General features: G+C 40.9%; 1 protein-coding gene across 1 annotated transcript in view; it reads right to left on the reverse strand.

The window, feature by feature from the left end:
• Positions 1–14,989, reverse strand: part of RAB27B (RAB27B, member RAS oncogene family) — a 24,024-nt gene extending 9,035 nt beyond the window's left edge. The window contains exons 1-4 of the mRNA XM_085322225.1: positions 14,798–14,989; positions 5,288–5,459; positions 2,284–2,369; positions 1,342–1,445 (exon numbers count right to left, since the gene is read on the reverse strand). Coding sequence (XP_085178351.1) covers positions 1,342–1,445; positions 2,284–2,369; positions 5,288–5,440 — 343 coding nt within the window. The 5' untranslated portion in view covers positions 5,441–5,459; positions 14,798–14,989. The remainder of the gene's footprint in view (positions 1–1,341; positions 1,446–2,283; positions 2,370–5,287; positions 5,460–14,797) is intronic.
• Between the last annotated feature and the right edge of the window lie 544 nt (positions 14,990–15,533).

Below are 15,533 nucleotides of genomic sequence, written 5' to 3' on the forward strand. Positions count from 1 at the left end.
ACTGTGCCCTCCCTCCAAATCTCCTTGAGATCTCTCTCATTCAATAAAGACATTCTGGAAGGATTTATTCAAAAAAAAAAAAATCCACATTTGTTATAAACGCATTTCTTGAGAAGTGAGTGACAAAATACTCTGGTGTTTTTTCTTTTCRGCCTACTCATTAGCTTAAAGCTGCTGAAGATTCAGGCAAAAGTACTGGCCACATCTTCACCCTTCTRTTTTGTACCTTCACCCTTTTGTTTTGTACATAATTGTGCACAAAGCCATTTACTTATACTTGCCTCAATCTTGAAGTAACTGAGTTGAAAAGTTCCAGCACACAAAAAAAATAGACACTCAACTAGTTAAACAAGAGAATGTGATGACAGCAATGGATTAGGGGAGGAGAGAATTRTTGAAGAAACACAGCTACTAGGTAAAATTTGATGGAGCTGTTTTCACAAAGCTGTCTGGATCTCACATTATCTYCACATGAACTGCAGCTCATTTGTTGGAAAGCTGCTAGCTGGAAATGTACTRGCCTCTGTCCTGACAGCACTCCAAATGCCCTCAATTAAAAACAAACTTTGAGAATTTAACCTTTGTTTCACTTTTAGCACAGCCCTTGTCCCAAGAAAAACTGCCAGTGACTGCAGATACAAGCTCCCGTTCCATCATTCAATACACAGAGCTCTCTGGAAGTGGCACGGACCTTGCCAAGGGTCACAATGTGTTTAGCTGTTCAGAATCTGAAAGCAAACTCTGTGTAGACTTCCAAACAAAAACCTCAAAGCCCAATTTTAATCAAAACTCAACTAACAGCAATAACAAGAGTGTAGTTTCCAAGTTCCTGTATATTAACTAAAATTTGAGGTACACCCAAGGAAGTGAAAAATGCCACAAGTTTTCAAGAGGTTACAGATTTAATTGGTCATACATAAAGCAAACAAGATTATTTTGGGCATTTATTTGGTAATCTACCATGCAAAAGAAAGGGTGGGCGTCTTTCAAATTTGATGAAGCTTTTACCCTAAGTCRCAGGCCTCTCCCATCCATGACAATTCAGTTTAGCCCAAGGGAGTAATAAGGAGGTGCACTGCTCCACAAGACTGTGATGCACATCCTTGCATCTATGACAGGCTCTGTTTCAGTGGTGCATGCAATGACAGATCATCTCATGTGCATCCATATGTTTTGCAGCATACAGGCTGCAAGTACCTCATGTTTGGTTAGATTAGACATAATTAGTTTCTTTGAATGTTTTTCAGTTCACAGTGACGCATATAATGACACCTAGAAGCCTAAAATACACAAGRAAGCTTCAAGTCAACCAGTATAGGCAAGGTCTACTGTTCTACTTACTCATCCAATTTCTGACATTTAAGAAGCTCTGTTGACTGGTAAGATCAAACATTAGCAAAAAGCCCATGGCATCTCTGAAAAATGCTGTGGTAAGACTTCGAAATCTGAAGGAAGGAAAAAGATAAGATAGCTCTATTAATACAAACTGAGCCCTACAGTTCTAGTTAAATATATTTTTTGCAGGTCTTAACCAAGTAAAGGAAAATGAGAAAGAGTGTAAACCTCCTCTGAATCATTTGTGCAAAATTTCCATTAAAATATCCTGAAATACAAAGAGYGTGTATGATTTAGTGAACATATGTTCCCATGGAAGCAAAATCCACGACCTTCATCTTTGCTGTGATGTATCACATCAGTAGATAGTTCTTAATCAGAATGAGTTAGYAATCTACCAGAGGAAGCGTATATGTGAAAACATAAACATTGCTGGTGACTAATCTATTGGTTTGAATTCTGCTTGTCTGATTCAACTGGAAAAAAAAAGATAGATGCAGGGTGTGGAAAGAGCACAGAAAATAAAAAAAAGATGTAGAAGTATTTAATGCATCACAGATCATAGTGACAGAAATGGATCCAACTGCAGAGATGACATACACTTAACTGATGGATGCACATTGCCTAATAGAGCAAGTATTGAAAAAGACACCAAAGGAAGAGTAGCTGRCTACTTGCATGTTTTTGACTGTTCAGTGCGACTGTCTACTGCAAAAATAAGACAGATAGGTAAAGTAAGCTTATTGACAGGGAAAATTCCTCACAGTCCTATTTTCTGAGCTTCTCCAACCACTGTACCAAAGCTGTGTCTGAAAAACTTTATTTCTGATATATGTTTGTTGTCCTGAAATAACACGATTTTTGATTTTTTCCCCCCTCAATGGTTTATTCAGAAAGGTTAAAAACCTTGATTTCCAATGAGCTGTACAGCATTTCTGAACTCGTTACCTTTCCTGTCCAGCTGTGTCCCAAAGCTGGAGATGTACCTTAAAGGCTTTTCCTGGAGATCCATTTGGTCCTCTGCTGTTGTATACCTAAAAAGAGTCAAATCAGTACAATAGTAGTGCTGATACTGAAAGCCATCATTTGCCTCATAGTTTTTTTTTTTTTTTTTTTTTTTTTTTTTTTGTGGGAACTAAGCAACAAGTAAAGAGGAACAGTTCAGTCCTTAAGTTAAAGCTGACTCTTACTATTAAAAGTCACTTCAGAGGGAGGCTTCTAATAACATTTAAAAACTCAGAAGCCACATGAAACGTTTATGGAAGCTGCCYTGTAACGATAACTTGGTCATATTCAGTACTTCAAATGAGATCCAACTCTGTAAAAGTTGGTATATGAGGATGCTGAGCAAGCTTTCTGCATTCAATTTCAGTGCTGTTGTTATTATAGATGGCTGATAGGATTAGCCTCTATTACAAAAAACTATTTTTTCTTCATTAATTTCTGTTCAACATTGATGACTTCCTTACTAACTGGAATTGCAAACTCACAGTGCTTAACAAACAGCACTTACTGGGGCTCAATTCATTATGAAATGAAACAGTATGAAAAATAGCTGGTATCCTGAAAGACAGGGGGCAAAAAACAGGTATGATCTGTCTTCGTTGTTTGAGTTAGTATAGTAGATTCTTAGAAATTTTTAGAAGCAGGCAAACATAGCTCTTGTGCTTAGATCAAGATACAATGTGGATTTTATGGGCATGGCTTTATCCAGAGGTGCTGCTGGACTTCCCTGGGGAAGTGAAACGCTTCCTCGCCTGCCCTCCCTGGGCTGTAACACACAGTGTCTAGTTATCCTGCACAAACAAATCCACATTAATTGGAGGATGGATTACATGACCTCTGGAGGTCCTTTCCAACCTAAATTATTCTGTAATTCTAGAGATTTGTTTAAATTGTTGCAAATTCAGCATATAGCTTCTGACTGCAACACACTTTTCCTTGTCACAGGTGCCAAATCTCAAAATCAGAAGTGCATCAATGTATCAACCACTGACACCATTGTGTAAATTAAATATGTTTGCCAGGGCATCTTCCTATAATATTTAGCAAATTAAACAAGGAATCACATAGGGTCACTTTTTAAAGTGACTTTTATACAATAAAAAAACACAAATTCAACTTTTAAAATCTCTTTCTAAGGAGACAGTTTATTCCAATAGACCTTCAAGATGTTTCAAAGCTGGTAATTTCTGCCATCCTTATAAATCATCCTACCCCCAAAATATACAGTAATGGAAAAGTTAGTGAAGAAATCTGACTGCAACCTTTAGCAGAAGAGTTTCGCCCTCCTGAATGAATCCAGCGTGCATGTTCAGAACACTTTAAAGAGCCTCTGAATAATCAGAGAAGGAGCGCTCCAGCAATTTGCATGTTCAGACATTTCTTTGCAATAAAAATAAGCATTAATATTTTACTACCTCAGTGGAATCTGACAGCAAGGAGAATGACCCAGATTCCAACTTGTGGCTGGTAAAATGTGATGCACACATTTTACCAGCCTGAACTTACATAATGCTGTGAGCATAGAGTAATCTATGATAAAATCCAGATCCAAGGTTCTTTTATTCTGCCTAAGGCCTAATGATTAATTTTCTAGTACTGCAGCACTACAACCATTGCATTTTAATTGTCAGGTTCCCCTGGGACCTACACACTCTTGAAAAGTGCCCTGAGCAGAGCATATGCAGATACGCTGACGCGGCTCAAACAGGGGACCAATGAACACATAAATTACACCTGAACCTCCAAAGGGGTTTAATATTGCCAAGACATTTGTTTTTAGTCAACTACTACAAAACTGAGAAATGTTTTAATAATAGATATTGTGAATGATTTTTAGGTCCTACATTAACCTGATGAAAAGCTGAAAAGCACTTAGTCTTGTTCAAAGTAAAGAGCATAAACTTTTGTCAGAACTACAGTTATTCCCAGGTAAAAGGATTAACTTTTAACACGTTTCCCTTGCCAGGCTGAAACACTCTAGATAAGCAGTGGTTCTTAGGCCAACTGAGTCATCTCTGTGTCATCAAGACCTACGAACACCTTTCACGCAAAATTCTTGAAGTATTTCATGCAAGTTAAAAAGAAGAAAATTTAAACAGCTCTCCAAACTTTGAACTGGGGAAGTATTTACAATTTTTAATCAAGGAAATGTCTAAAATCATTGTCCAGGGTCTAATCTCTCTCTCTCACCTTTTTTTTTTTTTTTTTTTTAACTATTTAAGCAAAGTACAATTGTTACTATTAGAAAGCTGAATTTAAACCCTGTATCTAGCCTGCATTTGTCAGGATCTACGGACAAATATATCAGTCACATTAAATTAAAAAAAAAAAAGCATGTGTTTCCATATCCACGAGAAGAATCAGACCGACAGTACACAAGACTCATCTCCTATTTAGTATCAAGCAAGCTGGCCCGCGGTACGACGTCCGTCAGCCCTAACGGCAAGGACTGCCGGGATACACTWCTTATGCTCCGTCCGCAGCCTTGCTACTGCTCCATGCGCAGAGAAGCAGTGTGGTGCCTTTGGCAGAACTATTTCTTTCACTAGCTTSCTGTGTGGTCTGGAAATAAGATGAATCCTCTGCACTTCTATCATTTTCCATCTTTTCTGTTTAATTACGAGTTTGGGGGCTACAGTTACTCCTAGTCACAAACAAACCTCACTCACTAGCATCATGCAAACTCTGCTCTTGGAAAGATCTTTTGATGACAATATGCAATAAATCAGTGCACCAAACAACAGCTAAGGATAATGACATCTTTCCCTTTTACCTCGTTCCTAATTATGACTTATTTGAACCAAAAACTAGACCAGGAAAAGCATCATCAACACATGTTTTACCCCTCAGTAAGGGGAGCAGTATGCAGCTACGTAAAATTTACTCTCAGTAATAATGAATAAAGAAGAAAAAAAATAGCAGACATTATTCATATAAGACCACTTACCACTCGTTTTTCCCGGAAATCTATCCCTACTGTTGTGATGAATTTTGGATTAAATTTGTTATCAGTGTATCTGTACAGGAATGTTGTTTTTCCAACGCCAGAGTCTCCAAGGGCCAGGAGCTTGATCAGATAATCATAGTCTCCATCAGTCATAGTGCTAATTTTTAGGAACCTACGCAAAGAAAAGGAATAAATTGATTTGAAGAAAACAAAAAACCCTTCCTGTTTTTTTTTTTTTTTTTTTTTTTTTATGGTAAGCACACAATTCTACTCTATTTTCTTTCCCTACACTACGCTCTTCCGATCTTTTTTTTTTTTTTGTTTTTTTTTTTTTTTTTTTGCTTCATTTATATTTTTGTCCATTGAAATGCTGCTCCTTGTAATCAAGGTTGCAAGTTACATTTGTATACTTGCTAATGAAAAGAACCAGTAAAATTCATAATTTCAGTTCATTTGACATGTGATAATACAATTTATACTTTCAATTTTTTTAGATAGGATTGGAAGCTTAGATTGACGGAGTTTGAGACAAATTTTTTATTTTTGTTTTGAATATTGCTGTAAGACTTTCTTTAATGAGCACAGATATGAAACACAGGGCTAAATTGCCCTGCTCAAACTATTCTGCATTTCAAGAAAAACAGAAATGCAGAAACAGGCGTGAAAAGGGAAACCCAAACACGGCTCATGTTCTGGCCTGCAGCCAAGAAGAGTCCCCAAAGACAGCGCAGGATATAAAAATTCTATTCTTTATCCAGATTATCTACATTTCCATCAGGGAAATTGGACATGGTTTTACACGGGGTCTCTCCTAGAAAAACACAAGCTATATGATGTTCTCTGCACTATTTAGAAAGCTTTGGTGTTCTCAACAACCACCTTACGGACACTGAGATACCGGTTTCTATTAGAGATCTGCTGTGTAATCTGGAAGCTCTGTCACATGAAGCATTCCTTTGAACTGTGGGATCATTCTCCGCGAAGGCTGTAAAATATCACTGACACTAAAAAATTAATTTGTGCCACTGAAAAGTGTTGGAGGACAGGACAAGAATCAGCAAGAAAAAGTCATTAATTGTGTAATGATTCGGCACCAAAGGATGGCAGTGGCCAACAGTCCATACCCCAGATYGATTCCAGAAACTTTACTCTCCAGAAAAATTATTTTTTTATTTCAAAGGCAATATTTTTATTCCAATTTGATCACGTACAAATTTAATAACAGTCTTCCCCCACCCTCAACCTGAACAAAATTTGAGTTAGACGCCTCATTGCAAGAAGTTCACCCAATGTTCACCAGTCTTCACTGTTCTGCAATTGAACGGGGGCAAAACTCACCCTGTGGTAAAGATGAACAGATCAGCTCTGAAGTTTCAAGTGGCACTAACAGGAAGCAGAGACAGAAAAAAAGAAAGAAAGAAAAAAACCCACGAGAAACACACATCTTCCAGACATTAGAAACCAGCCGGACAAACGCATGGCCGCTGTGGCTCCAGGCCCCCAGGTCCAGTACACAGGCCAATGCGGGCAGCACGATGCCTTTCTGGCCACCGACACGCACGCGTGTGCCACCAGTACAAACGCGGGCAGCACGGGGGCTCCAGTCCTGCTCTTCCTCTCCAGCTGACCAGAACGAAGCAGCAATATGGACCACGGTGGCCGGCAGCAGCCGCCTGGCCTGGCCGGTAGCTCCTGGATGCCCAGTCCTCCCAAGGTCACAGGACTCGGACCTCCCGTCTACTCGCCAGCTGCCCTGCTTGAGGCTGGCTGATGTTCACAGGCAACAGAGAGCGCCCGCAAGACGACAGCCAGGAGGAGTCAGCGAGAACGTAACGTTGACTGTGGCGACCCAGCACAGGGCACAGCCACAGCAGCACGCAGACCAGCCATCTCCTTACATGCCACGAGCCCTTTTTGTCACTCCCTCCCCCCACCTTTTCCCAAGTTTGGTCCTGCCCAAGCCATCCTGATCCCTCCTTTTCCCTGCTCCTGGTCCTTCCCCTGAATGTCCCATCACAGGTCTCGTACGTTTCCCAAATGCCCTTATAGCATCCTGCAATAGGTTCGGCACCATCCCCAAATGGTCTCCCCCCCTTGCATCCCATAACAAGTCCTCTACCCTGCAGGCAACAACCCTCTTCAGCCGGCATGGCTTTCTGCAGGCAGCGTTTCTTCGGGTGCCTCTTCTCAGCGGGTTTCACAGCAAGCACCACAGGCTAATCGCTCTCCGTCGACGGTTTCAGGAGTAGCCAGTTCAGCGTGCCCCTGTCTCACCGATCTGGTTACACGTCCCCTCCTTTTTCCACTCCTCGGAGGGCCCACATTTAGGGTGATCGGGCATTAGTCACAACCTTACACAAGACTGAAAGATCAGACGGACAAGGACTGTTTGCAGAGCCCAAGTTCTAAACAGTAGTACATGAAATCACCAGGGCTATGCATTTTTATCTTGAAAGAAATACATTTCTTTCCCTAGGAAAAGACTAATTAAAAAAGCAGAGTAAGCAATTATCCGAAGCTCACTGTTAATAAAAAGGAAAGCGCTCAAATACAATTTATTCTCTAGTACAACCAGTTGAATGCACATCTGCCTTGTTCTGTGAAGCACACAGCAAAAAAACACCCCCAATCCAATGTTGCAGATACTAACTGGAGGTGAAGAAAGAAAAGCAGATGGTGAGCCCACAGCGTGGGTTCAACCCTGTGCCTCAGTTAAGTTGCTTTTTTTTATTGCAAGTCAATTTATTTTCTGTAGGCCAAGAGTAACTACTTAAGGGTAGTAAACATCCTCAAAAAAACCTGCAAGTGCTTACATGCATTCTACAGCAATTTTAGGCTTTTTTCTATATGCAGCAGTAAAAAAGATCAGCAAAGCCTAYCTTATTAAGGACTTGTAAAACAGATATGTCAGAAGTCGCAGGCTAACACAAATTCATACAAAAAGGAAAATCTTAGCCAGATTTGCYGGGACTGCTTCATGCCCTGAGCAGAAGTTCCTGGAGCCAAATATATGCAGTAGTAATAATTTCTGTAGGATTTTCATGGCCCCATACAGTGGTCGTCTAGTTTTGCCAACCTGCCGAGCCAAGTGGCACAATCTAGTTGGGATGGAAAGCGCGACAGAAATGAGGGACAGTTTTCTCCATGCCTAGTCTCAGTCTATCTTAACTGGATTTAATCTATAATCCTATAATCCACTTCTACATTTGGAGAGCAAACTCATAATTATCACTRATAGGGATATAGCTCTCAATACATACAAAAATCAAAAATTAATACCTCTGAAATAAATAGSCTTGATATGCAGCACCTCTCAAGAAGAGGGAGATTTTGTTCCATCKCAACGTAAGGGAAAGGCACCACCCAAGGCATCCAGCTCTAACCAGAGAAGTCCTCATGTCTCGCCTCAGACCTGCTCAGGTCCCTCTGACTTCCAGGCTGGTTGCACTGTCTGAGACTAGGACCATAACCACCATTCCACTGGCTGCTTGGAAAGAGGGAAATTACACTTCTCTCCTTTACTAGTGTTTTCRTTAGCAGTGTCTTTCCATGAGAAGTTTCAAACTTGATAGGCAAGGTGGTCTACTGCAAGAAACCCCAAGCAGCTCTTAAATGCTAGAGCTGCTCTACTATGAAAATTGTGGCAAACTATGACTGTTTCACCCTCACGCTCTCCAGAGAGGCACTCATTATTGTTTCAAGCAAAACCAAAACTCCTTCCACTCACAACCAACTCGATATTTGAGGCCAGCACGCTGAGGCAGGYAGGAACGCTGGGCTCCAGCAGCGTTATGCTCCCCTCCCCGCAGCAGCGATGGCCAGGCTCCACCAGCTACCAGCACTGGTCTCAGCTCTCTCTCRTTGCAAGAAATCTGAAGCTCCCCTGGACTGAGGGCAAAGAAAACATCCTAGTTTTAACTGCACACATGAGCAGCCTTCAAGGTCAACACTGTATTACTGTAAACATAAAATTCTGATTAATTACTGTACTCAACTTTGTTAGTATTTGCTGTGAAGCTCTCTAGGGGAAGATAAGAGGTTGTATGTGAGAAACAGAYCCATAAGGATATTTATGCACCCATATGAAGTGCCTCAATAACAAAAAGCTTGGAAGTACATGAAAACACAAGCTAGCTGACATTCTCTTTTATTTGGTTCTCAGTAYGACTTCAGGCTTTTGCGTTTTTCCAGCATGTAAATGAATATCCATTCTATTCCAACCTTTACATGGCAACCCAGGAAACCCTGGTCAAATTCCTTGATGAAAACTCCTATGTGTGTCAATACAAGTCCTTAATTTCCATCAGAACAAAATTTATCTTTTCCGGTATTTAAATTAGGAAGTATTGAGCTGCTCTGACTAAAATGGAGAATGAAGCCCATTTTGATCATCCTATAGTTCAACAGCTTTCAGGATACAAAAGCTGGCTAAGCGCTGAGCAGTTTCACTGCACAGCATTCATATTTTTGACAGATATAGTCACCCAGAGAGGCTGGACAAGCTTTTGAGAAATTTATCTTTTGATGGTAAAGGAGTAAAGAATTCAGAGAAAAAATCCTGTCGCCTGCCAGCTTTGCCCCAGCTGCCTTGCACTGTGCTCTGCAGCGGAGGCCGGGGCACAACACAGAAATTAATTCACTGCTTTTAACACTTTCCAGRATAGCTCAAGCTCACAACAGGACTCCACGCAGGCAAAAAGGGTATTTTACGCCCCTTGATGTACCTCATCAGAAGTATGAGGATTATTAAAATTTTTCTGGTCAACATAATCACCGAAGCATCTGAACGGCATCCGAAGCCACCAAATAAATTCATCCCTGCCAAGGTGAAAGAGCCAGCGTGGTTAGCTATTTGATGGAGATGGGAAAAGCACGCTTCAGAAAAAGCCGAACGTGCGAGGGTTTCACAGACCAGACTGATCCACTTCCACGGCATTTTCCTAAGCATCTTAACACTMGCAAAGTGCTTGTGGTTGGGCAAATTAAGTTCTTGCTCCACAGAAAATTTTGCCATTAAGATTTTAATTTTATTTAGAATGCAAGAGTTGTAATAGTTACTTATTACTAATAATTACTTTTAGATAAACATCTAAACTTGTTTTTAAATGTGTCTGTAACTAACTGAATTTGACGATTCTGAATACTTCCATTTGCTTTATGACAGATGTTAGCTTAAATAATATGTACAATGAAAAGCATAGCCYATAATGTTTGAAACAAGCTTAGGGTTCTTAAATGAAGTAAGTTCGGAGTTTTTCCTTAAAGAAAAAATTATTTCAAGACAGTTTCTTTTACTGAAAAAAATCTACAAAACACTTCAATATTTTATATTAAGAAGTTATTAACAAGGTATTTTAAGTTAAGAACAATATACTTTCTTTTATTCAACTTTAATTTTAAATGTCTCATTAGATCAAGCTGCTGAAGAGAAATACCCCTGGGCTACAATGTCAAAGTCTTATATTGTTCAGACAAAGCAYCTCAACTCATGATTTGCCACGATGCTACTGGGGTAAAAAAAAAAAAAGCCCTATGTCCGACTTCTTCACTTTCCAGTCCCCACCATCGTGACAGCCTTTATGGGTTTGAAGTTTTAATACATCCTAATTAATTTTGCCATAAACTTGTCACTGCTGCAGACCACCTACAGTGAGGACACCGAGTACATGTCCACGTCTTCTCCTGCTTTCCATCTGGCAGGATGGAGTTGACCTRGAAGCACACCAGGGGTGGTGGATCTCTTTTTCCAAGCTGCCAAACAATATTTTCTTCCACTTTTAGCCTGGCAGCCATGGAGACCACATGCTCCTCTGCATGCCTCAGGGAGGTTTTTCCTGACAAAAATAACAGCATCAGACACGTGGGGGACCAGAGCAGGGAGGACAGCTTGTATTCTAAAGGGGGAGATTGTCACCTACCATGTTATCTAGAAGTAAGGCTGGTCTTCTCCAGTGAAGGCATCAGCACCTTGCTTGAACCATCCTCCCCGAGAAACATGGAGCAAAGCCAACAGGACACTTTTTTGCTGTCTTGGCAGGTAAGATTACCATCTAGACCAGAAGCAGCTTCTTCTTTCATGACTTATTTTGTTCCATCTCAATGTAATGCTCTCTAACTACAGCATAACAGGTTATTTAAAACGTGGCACTTGTCAAAGATCCTCCAGAGAGCATTTTCTCGATACAGCTGCAAATAAATCAATCTAACCTTAGGACATTTGGCAATAACCTATAGGGAGAGGAAAATCTACTACCTCAACACTACGCTTTTATTCTGCAACTTTTTACCAAACACCAAATCTGAAGACAACATACTTTGGTGCACACATTTCACTGCATGCAGCTTTCCACCATTCAAGAGACTAGTATCTCAAACACACCKGCACGAACTTCAGGCTGATGYGGCACTTAACAGGACRCGAGGAAAAGGAATTCAAAACCCGKATTTCAGTGCCWGCACTGTTCAGTTTGACAAAGCCAAAGAGTTTATGCAGTTTTGCTCTCCRACWGCCTCACCTCTTCTGCTGCAAATTTGCCCAACATCCTTTTTGAACTGTCCCAAAACCTCACAAGCAGCATTGCCTCTGCCCACCCCACTGCTTGCACAGTACGTCTTGTGCCAGCGCTCTGGGGCCCTGTCCCGCACGGCGCCAGGCAGGGAGCCCCGGCGCTGCTGCAACCTGCCCTTCGGCTGATGCTTCAGGAGGTCTTGGGGCAAAACAGCTCCATCCGCAGCGGTACCCAACAGCACAAACACGGTCACCTRCAGCGGCGCTTACAGATTCTGCTGAGGGTTCTAATCCAGTTTCTACTAACGACCATTTGCCTTTGGCACAYCATAAATTAAAGAGAAAGCTACTCTTTCTTCCCCGAAGGAAATCCACTCACACTTCAATACATTCTCTGGCAGATCAATAAGCAGATTCACCATACGTGTGTTCTGGAAGACACCTCAGAGCATGGAGAGGGATGAAGAGCAGAAAAGCTGCAAAGCTGATTTTCTTCTTCTATTTGGAGTCTGTTCCTTAAAAATTGGGAAAATGGTAACTGAAATCTAAATTGCCTTTGGAAAAAGAATATTTTTGGCTGGGAACAAATTGAAGCCTGTGGAGAAATGGTTTCAATCCAGAAATTCCTTTTCATTTCAAGATGTTTTGATGTATATTAAGACCAAAAACTAAGCAAGCTAAAATTGAGGCAAGCCTAATTTAAAAACATGGCTGGTTATACATACTCTTATCCTGTCAGAGTTTGGAAAAGAATGTTTAAAGAAAAATGTTCAAACTTCTAAATGTCAAACTTTACAGATTTTTAATCTTTAAAAGAAGAATCTCCTAATCAAATACACTACCTACTAGATGTTCTGATGATGCATTTTCTCATTAATGGAGAGAGTCATTGAAAGGAGGACATCTTTACATTTATATAAATTGCTAATGGGAATATCATCAAGGAAAAACTATGCTCCAGAGAGRAAAGTCAGTTCCAAAAATATGATTTTATTTCCCTTGACACACTATTAGTTAAAAGCCCAACAAACAAAAGTGTTGTATAAATAGCATTAGCTCTGGGAAGTGCASGATATAAAGCACAGTGCACATACTGCACCAGCAGCTTGTCAGCAAGAGATTCATCTCTGCAGCAAAACAAATCACCACCATTACTATTCATTTAAGCTTAAAAATTTTAAATGAAATTAAWTAAATAAATAATAATAATAAAACAGTGATGGCCTTGAGAGCCAGCTCMTGGATGACTACATCAGAGGTACACCAGGCACATATAGCAACCATTACTTACTCAGACTGGCAAACCCTGAGCCTATCTGATCTCACACGTGAGCTCTACGCTCTCCACCGCAGCAAGTGTCAGGGTATTTTGGCTTCCTTCCGATCCTGCTGCTTGAGTCAGGCTCCTCCAGTACAACTCAACCCTCACTGCCTCCCTTTTTTTCGGACAGCCTCTAATGTCTAGAAACTTCAACATCTCATACAAATGTGATACTTAAATAAAACACAATGCCGCTCCAAAAGCCTAGCTGTAGCTTAAAATACCCAAAAGCATAAAAAAAATCACGATCCAGCCCCATTCAACTTTCCCTTGAAAAGGGCCTGTGAGACAGCAAGGCATTAAGCATGTTTCACAWGCCATCACCAAGAAAACCCTCTTTTTCATTCCCAGACACTCCACAGACATTAACTTTCTGATAAATAAAGAYGTAAATAAATAATTGCAGGGAGAGCTCCAGTGGAGAAAGTCTGGAGAGCCAGGCACAGCTGCTCTGTGGGAGGACAGGCTGCCTACCAGGTTTCCTGCTAGAGCTGCTTCGAAGAGATGAAAAAATCCTCACTGCAGTAGATTCCTGTGGGAAATCAGAGCCAGGATGTAAAGACTGTTTCGGAAATGCATTATTTCTAGCTCCATCTATCCTCCCAGAGAAATCACAAAGGCTGTAACAGAAAGATTTCCTAATATAAACCTGAAAGAAGTTGGTCTTTGCAATTTTTTCATTATATTCTTTAAATAGAAATGTGAAGTTCTGTAACACTAACAGAAAGCCTCCTCTAGCTTTTTTAATACCATAAAAACTTCCTCTTCCCAGATTCTCTTCTTTTCTCAAGCTCCTGACTGATATCTTGAGCCATGGATACTCGATCAGAAGTATCTTGACCCCACACTACAAAACACTAAACCCCCTGCATATATACATGGAATAAGTAAATCTGTCCTAACTTCCCCAAAGCACAGAGAATGCATGAAATCCCTGCCACATGCTGCACTTCCCATAACCAGGACAACAAGACCTTCCAGGTGCCAGACTGGTTTTACCCTGCTTGGAGCAATTTTAACCATACTTCCGAGACAGACTCTTCCCCTGGTGTTCTTGTCCCTTTTGTCTGTTTTAAATCACAGAGGCCTCTGCACGCTTTAGTGAGAACTAAACTCTAGTTGTCCCCCGCACCTCCACTCCCTAAAAAACCCCAAATAACCTATTATTGTTTTGCTGGGGGGCAATGTTTATCACCTAAGGAGATTCCAGGACAGAGCTCTGCACAGATCAGCTTATTAACACCAACCTCAAAGTAGTCATATCAGTCATCTCTTTCCTTACAAAAAGGACATACAGGAAAGCGTGGAATGCAGACAGGATTCAGTTTACGAGTGCATTACCAGAAAGCAGCCTCACAAATACTTCGCAAGCAACAGAAACAGGCAGGATGTAGGAATGACAAGAATAAAAAATAATAATAAAAAAAACATCCAGTAACATCAGCATCATGCTATATTTTGTCTGCAATCATCTGCCGAAAAAGCAGAGCCTCGCGGGTGCCAAATAAATGGCTCACATTGAGGAAAAAAAAAATAAAAGTATTTGGCTCAAAAGCAAACATTTTGCTGGAGTTATACAAGGATGAAACTGGAGCTGGTTTTTCTATCCAAGATCAGGCCCACGTAATAATTTTCATATAGGTGAAGTGAGCATGCAATACATAACAGATAAAACATTAACCTGAAAGAAGGGATCTTTCATCACTCTCCTCCTCAGAGAAAGCCGGCAGAAGCAGCCAGACGCTCCTGGTGCTGGTGCCTCGCAGCGCTTGAGTGCGGACAGGTTCAGCCTTCAGCAYGAAAAACCCGTGGCAAGTCACAGCCACGTACTACTCACTTCTAGCGAGCCAGGACATCCTTTTTCAGAGAGAAAGGAATATATACAGAGCATGCTGCATTTCAAAAGTGTTTCCTCAAATAAACGCACTTCCAACTTTCAGACATCCAAACGTATCGGTGATATAAAGGCCCATTCCAAAGTATGCTTCCACCAATTTCTTTCACCTCCATAGTTAAGATGGTCAATTTACTAACAAACTACTCTCTGTCGACACGTGGCCCTGCAAAGACGCCGTCAGCACTTCATCTTTCAATCTCGTTTTGGTTCACAAGGAGCCCACAACAAGCATTCACACAAGCAAAACTGGCAAAACTCATYCCTGGATGCAAAAATTACTCAGCTATCACTTTTTAAACACATGGGTAAGCATCAGACATTTCCCAAGYGTTATAAATCCTTCACTCCATCTCACACCCCATAAGGTTTATTCAGAATGAAGTAGAAAGCACGCTCTAAGCTCCCCATATCCGTAGGGTTTTTCCTAATCACATACCCTCAGCTTTGGGGGTCCTTTTTTTCCCCAACAGCCTCCTCCGCAAGCACAGGTCCAGTTCCTGAGGGGAAGATGAGCACTGAA

The sequence above is a fragment of the Rhea americana genome, unplaced genomic scaffold, assembly GCF_003343005.1.
Source record: "Rhea americana isolate MKP2758 unplaced genomic scaffold, rheAme1 scaffold_75, whole genome shotgun sequence".
Lineage (NCBI taxonomy): Eukaryota > Metazoa > Chordata > Aves > Rheiformes > Rheidae > Rhea > Rhea americana.